The sequence below is a fragment of the Malaclemys terrapin genome, chromosome 2 (genome assembly GCF_027887155.1).
Source record: "Malaclemys terrapin pileata isolate rMalTer1 chromosome 2, rMalTer1.hap1, whole genome shotgun sequence".
Taxonomy (NCBI): domain Eukaryota; kingdom Metazoa; phylum Chordata; order Testudines; family Emydidae; genus Malaclemys; species Malaclemys terrapin.
The window spans coordinates 201,732,486-201,754,049 of NC_071506.1; the positions used below are offsets into that span (position 1 = coordinate 201,732,486).

The 21,564-nt window shown below is 40.6% G+C and overlaps 2 protein-coding genes across 19 annotated transcripts in view; one reads left to right on the forward strand and one right to left on the reverse strand.

Moving 5' to 3' along the window:
- The window catches only part of LRRFIP2 (LRR binding FLII interacting protein 2), a 171,230-nt gene extending 151,056 nt beyond the window's left edge, over nucleotides 1-20,174 (forward strand). For 12 of the 16 annotated variants that reach the window (XM_054019398.1, XM_054019396.1, XM_054019400.1 and 9 more), the window contains 7 exons: nucleotides 1,385-1,486; nucleotides 1,797-1,929; nucleotides 3,538-3,587; nucleotides 5,201-5,321; nucleotides 8,179-8,258; nucleotides 9,378-9,482; nucleotides 19,505-20,174. In XM_054019398.1, coding sequence (XP_053875373.1) covers nucleotides 1,385-1,486; nucleotides 1,797-1,929; nucleotides 3,538-3,587; nucleotides 5,201-5,321; nucleotides 8,179-8,258; nucleotides 9,378-9,482; nucleotides 19,505-19,618 — 705 coding nt within the window. In that variant the 3' untranslated portion in view covers nucleotides 19,619-20,174. The remainder of the gene's footprint in view (nucleotides 1-1,384; nucleotides 1,487-1,796; nucleotides 1,930-3,537; nucleotides 3,588-5,200; nucleotides 5,322-8,178; nucleotides 8,259-9,377; nucleotides 9,483-19,504) is intronic. The other 4 variants (XM_054019404.1, XM_054019403.1, XM_054019410.1 and 1 more) reach the window with 1 other exon arrangement.
- Nucleotides 20,175-20,889: 715 nt separating this feature from the next.
- MLH1 (mutL homolog 1) overlaps nucleotides 20,890-21,564 on the reverse strand; it is a 38,655-nt gene continuing 37,980 nt past the window's right edge. For all 3 annotated transcript variants that reach the window (XM_054019393.1, XM_054019394.1, XM_054019395.1), the window contains one exon: nucleotides 20,890-21,203. In XM_054019393.1, coding sequence (XP_053875368.1) covers nucleotides 21,036-21,203 — 168 coding nt within the window. In that variant the 3' untranslated portion in view covers nucleotides 20,890-21,035. The remainder of the gene's footprint in view (nucleotides 21,204-21,564) is intronic.

Here is a 21,564-nt window from a genome sequence, read left to right on the forward strand (position 1 = left end):
GTCAACCACACACCTCATTTGGAACCAGAAGTACACAGATCAGGCAGCAGCGAAGACCCCCCAAAAATAAAATAAATACAGTACTGTGTTAAACATAAACTACTATCCGGAAGAAAAATACTGCTTTCCCTTTATTTTTTAGTAAAGTTTCAAAGCTGTATTAAGTCAGTGTTCAGTTGTAAACTTTTGAAAGAACAACCATAACGTTCTGTTCAGAGTTATGAAAGACGCTCGTAACTTTGAGGTTCTATTGTAGTAAATTTGAGAAGTGGGGAAAATACAATTTGAAGCTATTTACCTTCATTTCTTCTTCTATATCAGTCTGTTCCTAAAGATTCATGCATGAAAAAACATTCGTTAGATGAGTTTTCTTGGCAAATGTGTGTTTACATTTGTGCAGTTGTTGTTTATTTGGGATTATTTATAATGCAGTTGTCGCATATTCAGGATTATTTATAGTGCATGTAGTAATTAACTTAAATAGAATATTGGAGTGCTGCCTAATTGGCTGAGAATGTCTGGCTTAACTCTGGGTAACATAGCTCTATGAGATTGTTGTGTTTTCTGTTGTGACCCCTTTTGTGCTAATGTAGTGTCGTTAGTTTTGTGTTTCTAAAAATGTTTGTTAGTAACCAAATGGCTAAAATATTTATGCGAGTAACAGAGAAGCAGATAAGTAAAAATGGATAAAAGGAACTAAAATATACAGATCTTGATTGTAAGATTTCTACTCTATGCACCTGTACAAGTCAGAGTAGTTAGTGTAATGGATGTGATATTCTACGGTTTCTACTAATTAAATCCCCGAGCATTCTGGCCTGTGAGAAGGATGTGGAGTCTTGACTGTTCAGTAGTAGTGTGATGGCCTGTTTAGTGGTAGTATGCAATTTTTAGTAAATAAATGTATATTTGGACTGAAATAGATGTTTCTCTTAAAGCCAGAGGCAGGTATTTATTAAACTTAACCAAAGTGTTTGTCAAAATACGTTATCGCTAAGCTGTTCCCACTATGAGGGTTTTCTAGGATAGTTCAGCTAGACACAAATACTATGCAGAAAAGACCATGCAGAGATTGCCTTAAAATGGACACATTTGGAAGAACTGTATTCATTTTGGTAAACAGTGTAATTAATCAAATGGTTGGATTGTATAGTCTGCTGAGCCTACTGTAGGTAGATTGTTTCATGACAAGCATGCAGCACTGAGGCAAACATATGACTGTAAAAGGTAGCTATTGAAGTTGTACATATTATTTTATATCCCCCTTCTCCTTTCTTTACTTTTATTCAGCTGCTTGCCTTATTTGTATAAAATCTCTCTACTGCCTATCACATTGCTCTCTCTCTCTGTGCCATTCTTTTTCTTGCTATCTGCCTGTACCCAGGCCCTAGAAAGACAGAAAGAGTACTTTGATTCCATTAAGCATGAGCGAGATGAGCTCAGAGATGAGTTGGCTGACCTGAAGGAAACAATGAAGACAGGACAGGTATGTCAGTAGCAGTAGTATACAATAATACACATACAGAAATGGGGGTTCAACCATCGTAAACACAAAACAGAAAGCAGTATGTTACTACTCCAGTACATCCAAATAAAGGTTTGACTCTGGTAATGACATAAGTAATACTGCTTGGTCCAAATATGGACCAAAACCCCCAATCCTCACATAAGTTAAATGGAACATTTCAGTTTGGTGCAACTGTTTCAGTCAAGTTGAAAACCCTTCAGAAAATGTAAAATGTAATTGGATAGAAAAGGTTTCTTTTGTATGAGTGAAATTCCTTTTATTTTTTCAGAAACACGGGTTAGTTATAATCCCAGATGGTACTCCAAATGGTGATGTAAACCATGAACCAGTGGTTGGTACAATAGCAGTTGTATCGCAGGAAGCTGCTCAAGTCTTGGAATCTGCAGGAGAAGGACCACTAGGTAAAAATATACTAAATACATGTCTTTTAAAGATTTTACTGGATTTTTGTTTCCCCCAGTATTCACATCCAAAATTGTGACTTTAGAGCTATACACAGATATTTCCGTTACTTATGAAATATGTACCACTGCTAAGCTGAATGCCCCATCTTTGTTTAACTAACCTAACAGCATATTAGTTGACTATATAAAAAAATATATATGCAGGTGCGGTGAGGACATCTGCAGTTGGTTAATTCTCATGGTCCAGTCTCCATTTTATTGTTTTTGAGGTAACTTTAGAGCGAGCTAAGAAAACTAGGAAATAATTGGATAAAAATGCAAGATTAGTAAAGTGTTTTAACACATTTTCTTTGTTATGAAATAAATGTTTCTTTAAAAACATGAACTATTTAAAGAGCCCATTTGTGAAAAGTCAAATGTACAAGAAATAGGAGTGTATATTGTGTCCTGTCATGTCCTTTGAAATATTTTTTATGCTGTATTCATGCAAATGGATTGTATCTCTTAATTGCTTAGAATAGATAGGTTTGCTCTAGTTCCAGTTAGCACAGTCAAACAACTACTGTATGTGGACAAAGTTAGGGTTCTGTTCCCAGGCTCCTGGTTAATTTTGTTTTCCTAGCTAAACTGCACAAATTGTTTTCTCATTACTTAGTACACAAGGAAATATCCTTATGTGTTGGTACATGTAGTATATACATTTTAAATGGAAGGCTACATGTTTTTTGTTTTAAACCATTTATTTAATAAATAGTCCTGATATTGCCCAGTCATGTTAAAATGGACCGAAAGAATGGTTAATACTCTTATTTGGTACTTCTCACACACTGTTGCTTTGTTTACATTATTTTTAAAATAATTCTCTAAGAAACTGAGAACTTGCCAGACCTATTCTAATTTTATTACTGACTGAGTGGGAGGGTATGTTCTAGTGATTAACTCATCCAGAAGATCATTGATTTATTTTAGCTTCAGTTTAGGCCATTAACCAAGCTACTGTTTGTATTCTAGTAACACAGCATGATAGGTACTCTACAAACATAGGGGGGCACAGCCCCTTCCCTGAAGAGCTTGCAATCTGAAAGATAAGACAGAAATAAAGGGTTGGGGAAAGGAGTACACATACAGGTAAAATGGTTATAGCAGTAACTAGCCGTGTCTTGAGTATTTTTACTAAAGTGAGTATTTTTAGAAAGTGGGAGATGGTTTTGTTTTATTAAATGTATAAATTATCCCCAGTTGTCCCTCAGCCATTCATTAACTACCAGGAATTGTCTGTCTCAGATGTCTTTATTGCTGCTAAACTTTTTATGTATTAAAAAGTAAAGAAAATAATTACCTTTTTATATGTTACAAAGATATATTTGAACTACATGTGGCTGTGAATATAGTGATGTGTTTGAAGTATTGATGTTTGCTACCATTTAGGCAAGTATAATAAACCATAAGAACTCAAATAATCATTTTCAGTGTCATTAAATTCACAGCTTTTGCTAAGTTTAAAAAATATTTTTATTTTTAAGCTTAATGAAAATAAAATAAACATTACATTTTTGGTCTTAAATCCATCTGGTTTTTAATTGAGATCTTCCTTGGTTCTTTTAGATGTTCGGCTACGAAAACTGGCTGGGGAAAAGGAGGAATTATTGTCACAGGTAGAGATGTGTGTGTTTGTTTTTCATAAATATTCTGTAAAGGGATAGGTTAGGTTTAAAAAAGTGTGTCCCTGAAAAACGTGTTAGTACATTAATAATAAATAAAAAGCTACCAAACCTTTATGTAAAACAAACTAAACCAAAATATTAGCTTTAATAAAACTTCTAACTTTGTTGATGGTCAGCCAAAAACTACTAAGCTCCTCCCATTGGTGCTCTGAACAGCATGAACTTGGTCTTATGCAATAGCTAGAGTGGTGGATTCTTCAAGCTGTCTCCCTTATGGTTGTTCTGAGTGATCCTAATTGGAAGTATATATGGATCTTTGTGAAGGTGCTTCCTATCTCTCCTTTTTTATACTAACATTGTGCTTTATGATTGACTCATTTGCATCTTACCATTACAGATCATCATTGATCAGTGATGGTTATATGAAATGAAGTAGCTATTTATTCATTCTTTCTCTTATTTCTTTTTATAAAAGCAAGAAGTAGTTACTAAAATCTTACAAGGTTTGGAAGTCATTTTTGAACAGTACCAATATGGCTGACTCAAGAGAAAGCAGAAGCCAGGGTTATTATGTGCTCTGAGAGATCTGTCCAGGACAAGAGTACTCAAACTTTTCCATACTATAGAGTCTCTCATAGATAATCTGTCCTCCCATGTTGTGATTCTTCCAATTTATCATCACAATATTCCTGTGATAACTGCAGTTAGTTTAAAGAGAAAAAATTATGAATATTAGCTTTTAATGCAGTTTAGCAACTAGAAAAGAGGAGGTAATAGTTGGTGACTAGCAAGTGACCAGTGGCCCACCAGCAGGTGTTCCTTAGACTACTAATCCACAGACCACAATTTGTGAACTTGTGGTCCAAGGGAAGGCACGGAGTATAGCTGCACAGCACACAGATCTAGCCATTCTTATCAGCCGTTGTTTTCATTGAGAGTGTACCAGATACCTTATTTTTAATATTCAGATGAATATCAAATAACAATGTTTTGGGCTCAAGCCAAAATAGAAGCCAAATACTGGCTAGACCATAAAAATACAATCACTTTTTAGAGCATGGTAGTTGTAAAAATCATTCTATTTTGAGGTGGCTTTTGTAAACTCCTGTTTGAGATTCAAACTCCCTACACCATTCCACTCAGCTGTGGAGGAATTTTCCAATAGTGTAGGGCGAAGATAAGAGCTCCTACCTTCTTTACCAGCCCCCGACTATAGGGGTCATGGCTGGGCACTTCTTACATACTGATGAGCCCTGACTTCTGGAAATACCTGTAGGAACTGCTGACATGAAACACAAAGTTAAGCTGCTTTTGAGACTACTCTAACTCTGCACAAGGTGACCAGTTTGGCAGCCATCACTTCAGGGAATGAGGGAAAGAGATACATCATAATGCTGGCTTTGCCCTGGTATGCCTTTGCACATCTTGGGATCTGAGCCATAGTTTTTGTAAACTTTTAGAAATGTAAAATATACATGAAAAATTCCATACACAGAGCTCAATTGGCACCTCATACTGAAAATCATAATGAAGGGAAAAATGTTTTGTGGTCACAATATAACTTCTAGTAGATTACTCTTCATAATATGACATTTTAATTTCAGATTAGGAAACTGAAGCTGCAACTGGAAGAGGAACGACAGAAAAACTCTAAAAATGATGGCACAAATTCAGATATAACAGGATTAGAGAATGGTTCTGATTTGCAGTTAATTGAAATGCAGAGTAAGTATACACTTATTTTTTTATATATATTTATATGTATGTGTGTGTGTGTGTGTGTGTGTATGTATGTATATATACACACACACACACACACGATTTTAAATTTATTTTTTGTTGGCAAACTTCCTCTCAGTGCATTCCTCAATATACAATAGTTAATGAAAGGTCTGTGTTTGCTTCTGGAGCTTAATAAAATTTCTGGCAAGTTAATTTTTCTTAGTTGACAACTTTGCCTAACTTTGATATAAATATTTGCTAAATTTCATTATTAGATGATAGAATTTCACCTGAATTATTTTGCTAGTATTTTTCCCTGGTTTCTTATCGTGTTGAAGCTTGATCCACTAACTCAGTCGGAAAGACTCTCTCTGTCACTATCTGAGAGCAAACAAAATTTATTAAAATCCTGCCCAACGTTCAGTTTCACTTCATGCAAACTGACCAGGCTAGCTTGAGTCTGAGCAAGCAAACTGTTTCTCCCTTGCTGTCAGCACCCATATAGAGCTGCTAGTCATTGACAGGACAGTCATTTGAGAGATGTGCCAAAGCTATTTTAAGCAGAGCTGTGATTGTGTCACTTGGCAATTTCTGAGCAGTACCACCAAAAATGATTTGCAAACCTGCAGGAAATTCATTCTTTTCTTTCTCAGATTAGTCTTGTCAAGCAAATTCAAGCTTTATTCTGCTTTTTGGTCAAATGCTTTTTCAGATCTCTGTGCTCAACCTCCAGAATTTATATTTATGTTGGGATTCTTGTCCTCAAACCAGTCTTAATATAGTGATTCTGCTTTTCAAGGAGATGATCTGTTGGTGGTGAGATGGTTTGTTGATGTTACCAGTTATTTTGGTTTGTCTGAAGTGCACATTTTAAAGTGTCTATATCTTGGGGTTATGAAGTGATTAATGCAGGCTTGGTGTTTTCAGTCTCTTATAATGGGTCTGTTATGTTGTCATATGTAAAAGATAGGATCATTATTCTAGCTTCTTTAGTCTCCAAGAGAAGAGAATCTATAAAGAATATTTACACCACAAGAGAGTCCTGAATATAGCAGTGTTCTTTGAGCAGTGGTCCCTCTGTGTGTTTCACACCTGGGCTATGCATGTGCACCATGCGCCTAAGTCTGGAATTTTTTAGTAAGCAGTGTCCATCCGTAGCATTTGTTCTGCTCTGAACCAAAAGTATAAGGAATGGTGCAGACACACCTCCCATTCCCTTTTGTTGTCATGAAGTCTGAGGGAATCTTCTGTCCTCTCAGCTCCTTCTGCTACTGTCTCATTTCTGTAAATATACTAAAATTAGTTTGTTTTTAGTATTCTTCTCCTGTTTAGACTCCAGTATAGTAGAGTTAGATAGTTGTTCCCCCTTTTTCCCCATTCTGCAGAATTTCCCCCTCTGAGCACACTCAGAAGGCTGAGATTGTCACAAGTTCAAAACTTGTGTTACCTGCCCTCGCTCTTTTTCTGTGAGCAATCAACATCAGTGTGCCTCTGGCGAGTATCATATCTCAGCCATGTACAGAATTTGCTGCTCCTTCCCCCCAGAACTCATGAGTCAGGAAAAGAAAAGGTGATGAGACCCCAATCAGATCCAGGCTGGGAAGATCCCTCTGTACAGCAGCCTCATCGGACAGGAAGCATCCCTCTGAGCACACGCTTGGGAGTTGAAGCTAAGAATTCTAAGCCTGAAGAGAAGGCTTCCGATGAGAGTAAGATGCCTGGTCATAAGTATAGGAATAAACTGTCTTCATTCAAAATTGATCCGAAGAGAGAGTGTCACTCCCCAACCCCACCAAAGTTAGGGGAGCCTGCGCCACAGACACTAAAGACTTAGGCCTGAATAAATCTTCTTGGCAAGAGAAAGTGGCACGTAAGGGTAGAGATATGCCTGTTCTGGTACCAGTTCCGATGTCCAAAGCACGGGACAAACATTCTCCAGAGCTGATGCAGTGCCTATACCGAGACAGCCCCAGAAGGATCCAACTTCTACTGTGACCAGGGAAGCTCCCTATCCTCATATTAATTTGCTCGCGCGCGCGCTCTCTCTCTCTCTCTCTCACTCACACTCACACCATCTCTATTCAGAGATGTTACTTCAGAAGAGGAGGCTAGTCCTCCTCTCCCACCTGCAAGTCTCTGTACAAAATCATTGGTACTGTTATGTACTGCTGGTGATCTGGTGTTTTCTTACAATGAGTTGGAAGCTCCTCAGGAGACTCTGTGGTACCAAGCAAAGATGGCCCTGCACAGAAGGCCTAGAACATCAGGGTTATATCTTCTGGCCAGGGATGATTTGCCAAGGGACAGGTGCTAGCCTATGCCATGGGTAGAGAGACATAGGACAGCTACCTGGAGCTCCTTGCTCACCTTCACAAGATGTTACTTTGGTCCAGTCTTCTGTTACAGATACAGCTATGGGGACAGCAGTATTAGCTATCACATCTGCGTCCCTACAATCACCTCTTGTTTGAACACTGCTTGTTAATCTCTCACCTGTGGAATATAGGTAGGGACCATCACTTGAAGAAGAAACGGAGGTTACTTACCTGTAACTGGCGGTTCTTTGAGCTGTGTGGTCCCTATCTGTTTTCCATTATCTGGATTTGGAGCATGAGGAGCGCTACAGCACATGTGGACCAGTAGGGCACTGCTTACTAAAAAAAATTCCAGACTCAAGTGCATGGTGCGCATATGTACCCACATGTGGAATATGAGACCACACATCTCAAAGAACCTCCAGTTACAGGTAAGTAACCTCTATTTCTCAATGGAGTCATATTTTAAATTCATTTGAATTAAAATAGGAATTGCTTATTAGTGACCCACTTTCAGAAATCCATTAATGTCTGATTTTATTTAGGAGATGCCAACAGACAAATAAGTGAATACAAATTTAAGCTTTCAAAAGCTGAACAAGATATAACTACCATGGAACAAAACGTAAGTGTATCTCTTTAGATTTTTTTATATAGTAAATTTAAGTCAGAGATTTTTATGCATAGTATACTCTAGTTATAAGATCATTTTTATCAGATGTAGATTCCAAAATTGATTCTTCATATCTGTTCTGTGATTCACCATAATGGCTTTACCAGCAGCACTAAATTCATACTTGTGTTACCATTTTCTTACAAATCAATACTACTTCATAACCTCACCACATTTTTTACTGTGTAAACTGGATTGCTTTCTTAAATTACTATCTGTGCAAAAGGTACCCTTGACTTAGGAAGATAAAGAAAATTAGATCTTCTTATGTAGTAAACAAGGCAGTAATTTACTTGAGAAACTCTTCTGGGTTTCCATAGTTTATAAATAGCAAAATACTTGAATGCTCTGAGAGCAAATTAGAGTGTTTAGTAAAAGGGGATTACTTCAGCACTTGGCAAATAATTGGGTTACATAGTGCAATTCTGTAAATGCTTTTTATCACTATGCTACATATTTGATTTCATTACTCTGTGAACTGTTGTAGAACATTAACAGGTCATAACTCTTGCATTCTACCTAGAGAGTGGTGAGTGAGCTTTAAAGCTAGGGTTCCTATTCATATTTTGTTTGGCGCTCCATCCACCTTTGTTACAGAGCTGGGCTTGGACTCATGACCTCTCACATCATACCCTGACCCATTGCCATGTCTCACCTCTCTTGTTTCCACTGCCTCTGTTTCCCAGTTTACTTTCCCTTCCTTCTATCTTCCCCTCCCAGTTTTCCCACTCTCCCTGCTGCCAATGCTCTTCCATTCTCCTCAATCCACTCCCTGCTGTCTCACCCTGAAGAGTGACAGACAGTGGGACCTTCTCTGGTGTTTCTACCCTCCATGAGTCTCCGTTCTTCCTGTTTCCCTGTTCTTTAAACCCTGATGTTTCCCTTTCTCTGCAATCTCAGCTGCTTCTGCACATTAACACTCACCACCTTCTCTCCTTCTGTGGGTGCCATAGATAATACAGGGAACAGTGCTGTGGAGTGCCACATAGGAGAGAGGAGGACAGACAGATGGGTAGCCCATCCCATTATAAAGCAGTCAGCAGTTTTTTTGGTGGTTTACTTGGTTTGCAGATTGGAAGACTTGAAGGACAGGTGACAAGATATAAATCTGCAGCAGAGAATGCAGAAAAAGTGGAAGACGATCTCAAAGCAGAAAAGAGGAAACTTCAGCGAGAGGTAATCAACTCTATTTTCCTTTCAAAGTAAACATGATGGAGTTTTCATTAATAAAACCAAATGCCTATGAACATTTAATCTTTGTAGCTTACATTTCTCAAAAATTGTAGACCAGTCATCCGTCAGAGATAAAATGTGCTATTTATTATGTATTTTGATGTGCTGAATTCAAATATGACAATTAAAACAACTGATTTGGCTACTGTTTCTAAGATATTTAAGTTTTTACATTTTATGTATATAGTGTTGATAGTAGAGTTTTAATCATAAACTATAAACCTAGGTCTTTTCATGTGTTTATGGTTGCTTTACATGATAATATTTCACCTGTCCTGTTTATGTAACACTTTAAAAATCAGCAAAAGGGTTATATAAATAAAATTTATTATGGAAACAAAAGGCAAAAATCTATTATGTACATAGTTTAGTCCTATTCAGTGTCTACTTGGCACTTCTTGGCTTGTCTCTTGTATTCATTAAATGGAGCATCTCTTGTCACTGTCCAACAATAGTCTGCAAGCATTGATGGGCTCTATTTGCCCTGATAGCATTTCTCCATTGTTGCAATGTCCTGGTGAAATCACTCGTCGCTCACTGCTCCGCAGTTCGGTGGAAAAAAATCTAGATGAGAGTGCAAAAAATGTATTTTTAGTGACATGTTGCAACCAAGGCTTTTGTATGCCTTGAGGAGGTTTTCCACCAACAACCTGAAATTGTCTGCCTTGCTGTTTCCGAGAAAATTTATTGCCACTAACTGGAAGGCTTTCCATGCTGTCTTTTCCTTGCCACGCAGTGCATGGTCAAATGCATCATCTCGAAGAAGTTCACGAATCTGAGGACCAACAAAGACACCTTCCTTTATCTTAGCTTCACTTAACTTTGGAAATTTTCCACGAAGGTACTTGAAAACTGCTTGTGTTTTGTCAATGGCCTTGACAAAATTCTTCATCAGCCCCAGCTTGATGTGTAAGGGTGGTAACAAAATCTTCCTTGATTCAACAAGTGGTGGATGCTGAACACTTTTCCTCCCAGGCTCCACTGACTGTCGGAGTGGCCAATCTTTCTTGATGTAGTGGGAATCTCTTGCACGACTATCCCATTCGCAGAGAAAACAGCAGTACTTTGTGTATCCAGTCTGCAGACCAAGCAAGAGAGCAACAACCTTCAAATCGCCACAAAGCTGCCACTGATGTTGGTCATAGTTTATGCACCTCAAAAGTTGTTTCATGTTGTCATAGGTTTCCGTCATATGGACTGCATGACCAACTGGAATTGATGGCAAAACATTGCCATTATGCAGTAAAACAGCTTTAAGACTCGTCTTTGATGAATCAATGAACAGTCTCCACTCATCTGGATTGTGAACGATGTTGAGGGCTGCCATCACACCATCGATGTTGTTGCACGCTACAAGATCACCTTCCATGAAGAAGAATGGGACAAGATCCTTTGGACGGTCACGGAACATGGAAACCCTAACATCACCTGCCAGGAGATTCCACTGCTGTAATCTGGAGCCCAACAGCTCTGCCTTACTCTTGTGTAGTTCCAAATCCCTGACAAGGTCATTCAGTTCACCTTGTGTTATGAGGTGTGGTTCAGAGGAGGAGGATGGGAGAAAATGTGGGTCCTGTGACACTGATGGTTCAGGATCAGAAGTTTCATCCTCTTCCTCGTCTGACTCAAGTGAGAATGATTCTGGTGCATCAGGAACCGGCAGTCCTTCTCCGTGGGGTACTAGGCGTATAGCTGATGGAATGTTTGGATAATGCACAGTCCACGTTTTCTTCTTTGACACACCTTTCCCAACTGGAGGCACCATGCAGAAGTAACAATTGCTGGTATGATCTGTTGGCTCTCTCCAAATCATTGGCACTGCAAAAGGCATAGATTTCCTTTTCCTGTTCAACCACTGGCGAAGATTTGTTGCACAAGTGTTGCAGCATATGTGTGGGGCCCACCTCTTGTCCTGATCTCCAATTTCGCAGCCAAAATAAAGGTGATAGGCTTTCTTAACCACAGTGGTTATACTGCGCTTTTGTGATGCGAAAGTCACTTCACCACAAACATAGCATAAGTTATCTGCACTGTTCACACAAGCACGAGGCATCTCTACTCACTTTGGCTAAACAGAAATGTGGCCCTTTGCAAAATCAAACACTGACAAATAAGAGAGCACGACACTGTATGATTTCTAGAGCTGATATAGGGCAATTTGTTCAGCAGAGTGATGTAAGCTTCGTTATGATTGCATCATCCATGACGTATAGGAATAACATGATGCAATTCAGATCATGTATGACGCAATACCAGCTTCAGATTGCATCATTCATTGTTTTGCCTAAAAAGCAAGTACTGTCCAAACCCAGTCATAGATTTATTCATAGATCCAGTCAAAGATGTATTTTAGTCATTTCTGGTTTAAATTAAGATCCCTTCCCTTTATAACTCACTTATCCTCCGCCATTCCCAAGTCAAGGGTCGTATATACTGACCCAATAGCATATCTTGAAAACTAGAGCCAATCAACAATTTTAAGCATCATTTTCGTTCTCAGTGACCCAGAATTAGTAAAGTTTGACTACATTTATTTCAGAAGCATTTTGGCTGTAGAGCAGTGTTATGGGAGTAATTCTGTGAGCAGTCTGTTGGCTTTCAACCAGGGGATAAGAACTACAAATGATCATATATAGAGAACTTTTTCTTCAGTATGATGTCTCATTCACCTGAGGCTGGCCCAGTGTATTTCATGATCATGTCTTTTCTGAATGCAGCTGACAGAGGAGTTCTGCAGGATCTGCAAGCATTTCATTGGCAATTATCTTGGCTTACAGCAATGCTCTCCTTTTCTGCAGCAGCCTCTCCTCTGAACCCTTTTCTCTAAGTTCTTGGACATGCTCCTTATAATACTTTTTTTTAATCATCCTCCTCATTGCGTTGGTTCCTTGAATGAGTTCTATCTACTTCCATTGTTGCCACCTTTTTATCTTTGCTGTCAAATTGAAGCCAACCTGAGAGCACTGGTAAATGGTTTCTTATCCGTGCATTGACAGCCTGTTTTTTATTGTTTTCCCCTGCAGTTGAAGGCAACAAGATACTTGACCTCCTGAGCTTCTGAAGCCCTTGTCTTCATTGAGGCCTTGACTTACTCCACCTTTGTTTGTGCTTTGTTCCCAGTCTGGAGCATGTTACATTGTGAACATCATTGTGCTATCTCTGACTCACTAAGTACTGTCTTCTTCCAGTTCCAGACCTTGACTCTTTGAGATACAGTTCCAAACTGTATAATATTTTTGTTATTTTGTTACTAATTTTAAGGTATGGTAGAAAGAAGGCCTCCTAATAACTTCAAAAAGCTTCTGGACTGTAATTGAGCCCTGTTACTCAGCAGCAGGTTTTATTACTGCATTGTCTGGCAATGACCAGGGTGAGAGATGTCACCCTGGAATATTAGGTCTCAGAGTATGTCTGCACTGTACCTGGGAGCATGGACCCAGCGAGTTGGACAGGCTTGGACTTGGGTGGCTAGCCCAAGCTGCCACCCCTGCCACATCCACACTACTATTTTTAGCACACTAGCTTGTGTGAAGTTAGCAAGAGTCTGTCTACCTGTGCTGGGGGTCTTGCTCCTAGCTACAATGTAGACGCTTTTGGGGATCTAGTGATCAGAGGACTTTCAGGAAGTTTCTCTGGAACATCAGCCTGTTCCTGGGAGATCTGATTGAAGTGTTGAAGGCTTGATTTCAGAGCAAAGACCAGAGTGCGTCTCTAAGCTAAACTTCAACCTTTGCCTGAATGCTTCACGCCTTATATGTTCTGCCACAGTTCCTCCTCATGGGAGGCATTATGTCTGCCAAAGCACCCGGTAGAAATCAACCAGTTCAGTTTACCTCTCTGAGTTGTCTGCATGGGTAACTGAGCCAATGGATTCTAAGATGTAGCAGCAGGAGAGGAGGATACTCTTTAGTTTACTTTAAGGATCTCCACTATTTCCAGCTCTGTCCCAAACTTCCTATGTAACTTGGAGAAAGTTATTTAAACACTCAGTGCATTTATTCCCTCTCTGTAATTGGAGATAATTGTGAGATTAAATCCATTAGTGTTTGTAAAGTGCTTAGATAGGAGAGAGTCCATCTATTTATCTCTTAACATGAAAATGTTCTTCGAGTAGATATAGACATGTATTCCACTCAGATGTGTGCATGCCCAGCGCACCAGCACCAGATAATTTTGCTTAATAGTACCCGTAGAGGGGTGACTGTTGTGGCTATTGCCCCTCCTTTGGCTACATGAGGTGGCACCACCCCAACCTCCCCCAGTTCCTTCTTAGCACCTGTGGCTGGAGTTAGAGCTCTGTGTGGTTTTTATTTCAAATTCCTCTATTTAGTGACTCTGTTCTCTGATTGTATATAGTTAATTAGTACCTGTAGGTTAGTTAGTTAAGTTTTCCCTGGTGATGTCCTCACTATTATCTAAACTTTGTCCATCATGTGTGGGGGTGATTCCCAACAACAATCCCCACACACAGTGCTTGCTGTGTCTAGGAAAAGCCCACGTCAAGGAGCAGTGTTCGCTTTGCAGATTACTCATGAAACTGACTCAAGTGGCAAGGGGTCTTTATCTGAAGCACCACCTGCTCGAACACACCATGCAGCCTACTTTGGCACCAAGTCCCTTCTCAGATTAGAGATCGCCCTGAGGTGTGAGAAGTGCTGCTGCTTCACATCCTGAGCTGGTGCCTCTCCAAAGAGACAGAGGAGTCATTCCCTGTTGAGTGTTCTGAGGAAAAGGCCACTGGGAGCTGCAGGGAGCCGTGCCTACAGACTGTCAACGTCAGCAAAATGTCACAATCTGATTACCCTGATGGGCCGCAGGTTGCCCACCACTAGTCTATACCACTCCAGGCACTGGAAGTGACAGAGACATGCACTTTGCTGGAAGTACTGTTTTCACCATTGGCACCACCCCTCTTGTCATTCTGGGCTATGGACGAGTCAGTCCAGCTGCTTGCACCCTCAGGGATGGTCCCATAGCCATCCCCTGAAGCCCGGGATCCCTTGGTGTCCAAGTTGAGATCTTTCTCTTCCTGTTCCTTGGATGAGGGCCCTTCAAGGAGCACTGTTGGTACCAGGACTGGTGTTCATCTCGTGGTCAGGAGGACGCCCCTGGCCTAGTGCCTACTGGCCACCAATGCCCTATCTATACCAGTGGCTTTCATGGGACTCTCCTCAGTCACGGAAGTCCTGCTCCTCAGCCTGCCTGAGGCTGAGATCACCAGCCAAGTCTGTGGTGGTGACCATCGATCTGCCACAGATCCAGGTACTGGTGAGGCTTTACCTCTGAGCCTCCCGAATTGTCTCGCCCAGGCCCGTCAGCCTTGGATCAGGATCTGGCTCAGGCACACTTAACTGCCTTATCCTCATCCCCAGACAATTCTGTCGTGCCATGCTCTTCCTTCCCTTCGGTATTGGAGAATTTCAAGGCATATTGGGACCTGTTGTGGTGGCTGCCTCCCTGGGTATTCAAGCAGAGTTCCTGTAGGTGAACACCCACAAGTTAGTGGATATCCTGCGGCTGTCTGACCCTGGGAGAGTCATTCCCCCTGTTAACATTGTGCTCTGAGCCTACTAAGGTCCTCTGGAGCACACTAGCTTTAGTACCACCTGCAGCTAAGCACATGGAAAAGAGCTGCTTTGTTCCTGTGCAGGGATTTGCAGGGTTTTTTTTTTATTTCCATCCAGCCCCAAGCTCCTTGGTGGTAACAGTTGTGAATGATAGAGCCCAACGGGGCAGGTTTAAGTCCACTCCCCAGGAGAAGGACTCTAAGAGCATGGACCTGATGGGAAGGAAGATTTACACCTCCTCTTCCTTGCAGATGCGAATTGCTAATCAGCAAGCATTGCTGTCTGAGTACAACTTTATCAAATGGCCGGCTGTGTCCAAATTTGCAGACCAGCTGACCAAGGCCTCGAGGGAGGAATTTTGGGGCATTTGTCACCAAAGGCTGCTTGGTGGCTAAGATGGCTTTGCAGTCTGTGCTGGATAGGACTAATTCTTCAGCCAGAGTGATGGTTTCTGCAGTGACCATGAGGAGGTCGTCTTGGCTGCAGAATTCTTGCATTACTCCCAATGTCTAGCAGGCCATTGAAGATTTGCCCGTCAGTGGTCAGGAGCTATTCTTGGATAAAACCAACAAGATTCTGCACTCCTTTGAGGACTCTGGGGATACTCTTTGGTCCTTGGCGGTGTATACACTGGTGGTGGAGAGATTCCATCACGGCATTCAACAGTAACCGCGGTTTCATCTGCAGTGCACATTTGGGCAGCCTTTCCCTCTCCCAAGACAGCAGGACTACCCCAGAAAGGGCATAGATCCCTCAGAAGGAAGCAGTCGTGTTTGGGATTCAGACAGTCCACATGTTCTTCCCCAAAGCACCCATTTTGACTTCTTGGTCCAAGACATTGTTCCAGTTGTCATTTTCTTCCCCTCCATTTGCTCGATCCCCACCAATGGCTGGGTCCTAAGCACCATCAGATTGGGCTATGCCATCCAGTTCTTTTCCATTGCGCCTCACTGTTCCTCTTCAAGGACCCCACTCATGAGATATTGCTCCTTGAGTAGGTTTGCTCTCTGCTGCCGATGGAGGAGGTTCCACAAGATCACCGAGGTCAGGGTTTCTATTCCCGGTACTTTCTGATGCCCAAATCCAAAGGAGGGGTGAAACCCATTCTCAACCTTATGGCCTCAACAAATATATCAGGTACATGAGATTCTGCATAGTCACTCTATTGACTAACCTCCCTGCATTGTCTCAGAAAGACTGGTTTGCTGCATGGGACCTTCAGGATACCTACTTTCATGTAGCCATTTTGCAGAGCCACAGAAATTTCCTTTGATTCATCGTTGCAGAGGGCCTTTTCCAGTATACGGTGCTTCCCTTCGGAATCTCTTCCGCCCCTTGGGTTTTTACCACATATATGGCCATTGTCACAGGATCTCTCAAAAAGGGATCAACATCTATCCATATCTGGATTACTTGTTACTGAGAGGCAGATCCAGAGAAGAAGTCCTTTCTCACTTCAGCAGTACACTGCATTTGCTCTCCGTATGGGTCTAATCCTAAATACTGGGAAGTCAACTTGGGTTCCAACTCAAAAACTAGAATTCATTGGGGTCCTAATAGAGTCTGAGTTTGTGTGTTTCTGCTGACTGTTTTCAGGAGATTCACCAGCTCCGCCTGTCTCAGCCTTCCATGACGGTTCAGATGTGCCTGAAGCTCTTGTGTCACGTGCCTGCTTGTATGCAAGTGGTCCAGTTTGCAAGGCTGCACCTTCGCCTCCTTCAAATATGATTCAGAACAGTTTACTGTCTGACTCTTTGCTCTTTGGACAAATTGGTCCATCTTCCTCCATTGGTCCTCAACTCCTTAGTGGTGGATGCTCCTTGAGAGTATTTTTCAAGGTATTCCTTTCATCCAGCCCTTACAAACCAGGACTGTTGTCACCGACGCCTCCCTGATGGGCTGGGGAGCATATCTGCAGTCACTGAAAGTCAAAAGGTCTGTGGTTGAAGCAGGAGTCCTCTCTGCATATCAACATGAGAGCACAAGCAATGTCAGTAACATTCTTCAGTGACATTTCCATATTGGACTTTGCAGGGCCGCTACGTGCTCGTCCATATATACATTTATGAACCAATACTTAATCTTCTAAGGTGGATGTAACCTTCAGAAGGGCGGTCCTGCAATCCTTGTTTAGGTAGACTCTGAGTCCTACCTCCTGGAAGGGGTACTGCTTGTGAGTCATCTAAGTGAAATACATGACTGCATCTATTCAAAGAAGAAATGGTTACTTACTGTAACTGGTTCTTTGAGTTATGATGGAGACGTGTATTCCACAAGCCACCCTCTGTCCCCTCTGCTTTAGAGTCTCATCTCATGGGTATTCAGCGTGAAGGAATTGAGGGGGTTGTAGCAGTGCCACCTCATAACCAGGGGAGAAGGGGCTGGGGTGTGAGCACTACCCCTGTAAGGGTCCTGCTGGCAAAATTCTCTGGCTCTGTTGTGGTAGGCACACACACACCTAAGTGGAATACGCATTTGTATCACATCTTGAAGAATTTGTTACAGTAAGTAACCATTTCATTTTCTTCAGGGGTGATAAGAGCCTCTGCACTAACCAACACTTTTAAGATGCTGGAACAGGTCATAGTTTTAGATGGATAGTTGATGGGGCTCCAGCCTGTTACACTGCCTCCTGTGCAATTAGCACACTACTCACTTGGCACTATCTGCTGTGTTGGGCTTGGCATAGTCATTTATCATTTGTGTATTATAACACATAGGGGTCCTAGTAATGAACCAGGACCCTGTTGAGCTCGGTGCTGTAGAAACTCAGAACCAAAAGGCTGTCCCTAGCTGGGGCTGGCTATGGCTCCGGCTCCCTTTTTCTGCACTAGAGGCTGGTATAGTCCAGACTAAAGCTGATTTACCTCACAGCATGACACCCCAGATTATGATTCAAGATGCTTGGCTCTCATATCCATATGAAAACCTCCAAGTTTTTTACAAGCTCCTGAGCCTGTAGTCAGCCTGCCAATCTCATCCTTGAAGGATGTTCCAGTGGGAGGAAGACTTAATTTTCTTTTTAATCTTACCACCACCTTGGGTTCTCTCAGACACATCGTTCCTCAGCAGGACTGCAAAGTTACTGCTATAGCACTGCAACTCAGAATGCCCATGAATCTAATACAATCAGAAAGAAATGTTACAGGAAATCCAAACCCGCCTGGCTACAAAAGAAAAGTGATAAAGAAAAGGACTGTATTCAGGTATTTCATTATGTTTAAAATGCATGGGTTTAAAATGCATGAGCCCTCCTGTTAGATGTTAAATTTCTCAAGGTGTGTTTTCTCAGAGTTAAAAATGTCATCTCTGGGACTCATGCCTCTTTCAAAGTGTCTGGCTACATGCTCTGGACCGGACAATTACCTACTCTCTACCTACAGGGAGACAGATAAAGCACAGGATAGTTCTCAGAGTTGTTAAGGAGGAGATGGCAAAGACAAATTTCGGGTATTGCTTTTATTTTGCTGTCCGCACTGCATATATTCCAGAAATTTTTAGAAGAAACCTCACCTTTACGCAAAGTGAAATGTGTTCCCTTAACCTGGACCAGTTGGGTGATCAAGAGCTATGCTGTGGCAGGAATTAAAGGATCAGTCTGTGCCATCAGGGGAATGGCAGAACCTTTAGTGTTCAAGATAAACTACGCAAAGTCCCATGTTCTCCCAGACAATTGTAGGCAGTGGGAGTCCTGCTAATTACAACTCAGTGCAAAGCTTTCTTTGTCAGGAGGGAGTACAGAGTTCTACCATACTGAGTTGATCGTTCTGTCAAAATTTTGGGGGAGCAAACTCTCCCTGTATAGTGTTCAAGTGTGGGGGGCCCCCTACATATCAGTACACAGTGTGGAGATGTACCACTATGCAAATCTCCAATGCCTACTGTATAGGGAGCCAACTAAGATTGCATTAAACTATGCTAGCCAATGGGCTGGAATGGGAGCTGCTGTACAAGGCATGAGGATTCCTACCCCTGCTATCTCAGATGTCTGCTCATCAGCTGGCTCAGTTTTTGAGGATGACACAGGATTTTGCCCCAAGGGAGTAGTTGTAATATGAAGCTCTGAGTGCCCAACAGCTCAATTGAATATACACCTTTATTTTTAAATTGTTTCTAGATTATGCTAATATCAGCAATTGAGTGAGTTCTGCTTCCTTTGGATACAATATAACAATTGCATGGTTAGCAGTGAGCCAGGTTCCATTTTTCTTGACCTAACTGACAGTCTTATAAAGAACATAATCAAGACTTTCAACAGAGAAAATTGGGTTGTGATCCTAAACACAAAGTTCATCTTAGATTTTAATTTGTGCTACTCACACCAGGACATTAAAATAATAGACACCCAGCTGCAATTATTCTGAAATAGAATGTAATTTTTTTTTTTTTCATTTTTAGTTAAGAACAGCATTGGACAAGATAGAAGAGATGGAGATGACCAATAGCCACTTGGTAAAAAGGCTGGAGAAGATGAAGGCAAACAGGACTGCTGCGCTTCTATCTCAACAGTAGAAGAAAGTTTTAGAAAATGAACAAATTGTGCACTGCTCCTTGAAATAACTAGCCCTTAGCTTGTTTTAATACAGACTTTCATTGGCACAAACTATTTGAACACTGAGCTGTTCAGTAATATTTTAGTTGCAGAATTAAATGGTATACCTTTTGTAACTTATGAGAGAATGAAAAATTTGGATTCCTATGTGAATGATGGTGATTTTTATTTAGCAGTTTAATTGTAGAGTCAGAGCTGGAGCACAATGCGGTATGATTGACTTATTACTAGAAAACATTTGTTTTCACAACTGTGGAATCAAGTTTACTTAAACTTTTTTTCAGCTGCTTTAATGATGCTTGGTGCTTGAAGACAACTGTATGAATTCAAGAGGACACTGTATTAGAAATTAACAAATGTACTTGCTCAAGACATCACACAGCACAAGTGCCTTCTATATGGTGCAATTTAGACTTCAAATATGTTAGATCTAACCTTTGGAAGCAGATAACATTTATTTTAAGATACAGGTTTTTTTGGGGGGGGTCTATGTTCATTAAAGTTTATAAATTTTGATGGAAAGGTGCATTTTTGTAATATTTAAATTTATATAAAAATAAAATAGGGACTATTATAAAACTTGCTTTTTTGCATGGGTGATAGCACATCTGAGTTTTAGGTTATTTTGCCAAGGAAGTACTAGGTTGGTTACTTGTAATATAAAAATAGGGACTTTAACCAAGGAAGAAGTTTTGTTTTACTTTGTAAAATTGTATAGCAACTCCTGCTTAAGTGTGGAATGAAACTTTAGGGTGGAAGGTAGGGTAAGGAAATGTCTGAGGAGTTCATTAAATGGACACTGTACTAGCCAGAAATGAGTGGCTTTTTTATATACAATCTTAAAGCTGTTTCAGAAGCTATACTCTATATAGACATTTAAACCAACCTGATAACTTTGTTACCTGTGACATTCTGTAAGATGCTCCAGTAAACATTCCTGATCTTGGAGGGCATTAAATGTTACTTACATTTGCTATTTCAAAACTGAGTTATAAGTACAGATAAAAGGTGGGTTTAACTTTTAGAGCTGTAAGCTTCATCAAAATTGTTATTTTTTCTAAAGTATCTAGCCTACAGATCTTCACAGCTGTCTATCAGGAAATCTGCTCCCTTTTGAAGCACCACAGCTGCATTCTGAGTGAGAGGGAAGCTTTTAACATGGCTGGAAAGTTTCACTATACTAAAGTCTCTCATGTAACTTACAATGAAATACTGCAGCAAAGAGCTACAGTAGTTGAATATAGACAGTTTTATTTCTGAAATACTCTTTGCTGAAAGGCAGTCTGACAAACTCCTTTCTTCCATTACAGTCATCCAGCTTTATCCCCCTGGTATGTAACAATGGGATATACCAGTGAGTCCATCCAACTGAAATATTCAACACCTCTCAAAAACTTTATACAGGTCTGGCAGATTAGCAAGCTGCAAAATGTTGCCATCTTCTGTGAAGTGTTTAGGAGGCAAAAGGTGGGTCCTAAAAGCTTTGTAAATAACATGTTCCACAGTCCATTTCCATGATGATGAACCAGATCCAAGCTCTTCAGTCTGAAAGAAAAGTTTGGTTTTAAAAAACAAGTACTCTTAAAACCAATTTTATGGAAATATAGATTTGATAAGTTTTTCAAAACCTTGACTTTTTCCTGCTCAAACAGCTGTACCTGGGAATAAAATCATTTACTTTAGTCTTTGCAAATTAGTTCACTATCTTGATTAAAAAAAATCCACTAGTCAGCTTTCACATAATCACAGCCCCCACTACCATTAAGAGAACTGAACTAGCTCTAAATTAAGCTAGAGAAAAGGGTTGAGTCAAAATATTTCCAGTGCAGGGTTTGGGTGTGAAAATAAAACTAGTCTATCACACTTTATATGAAGTGCTCACCTTGAAAGGCTCCTTCTGTAACAG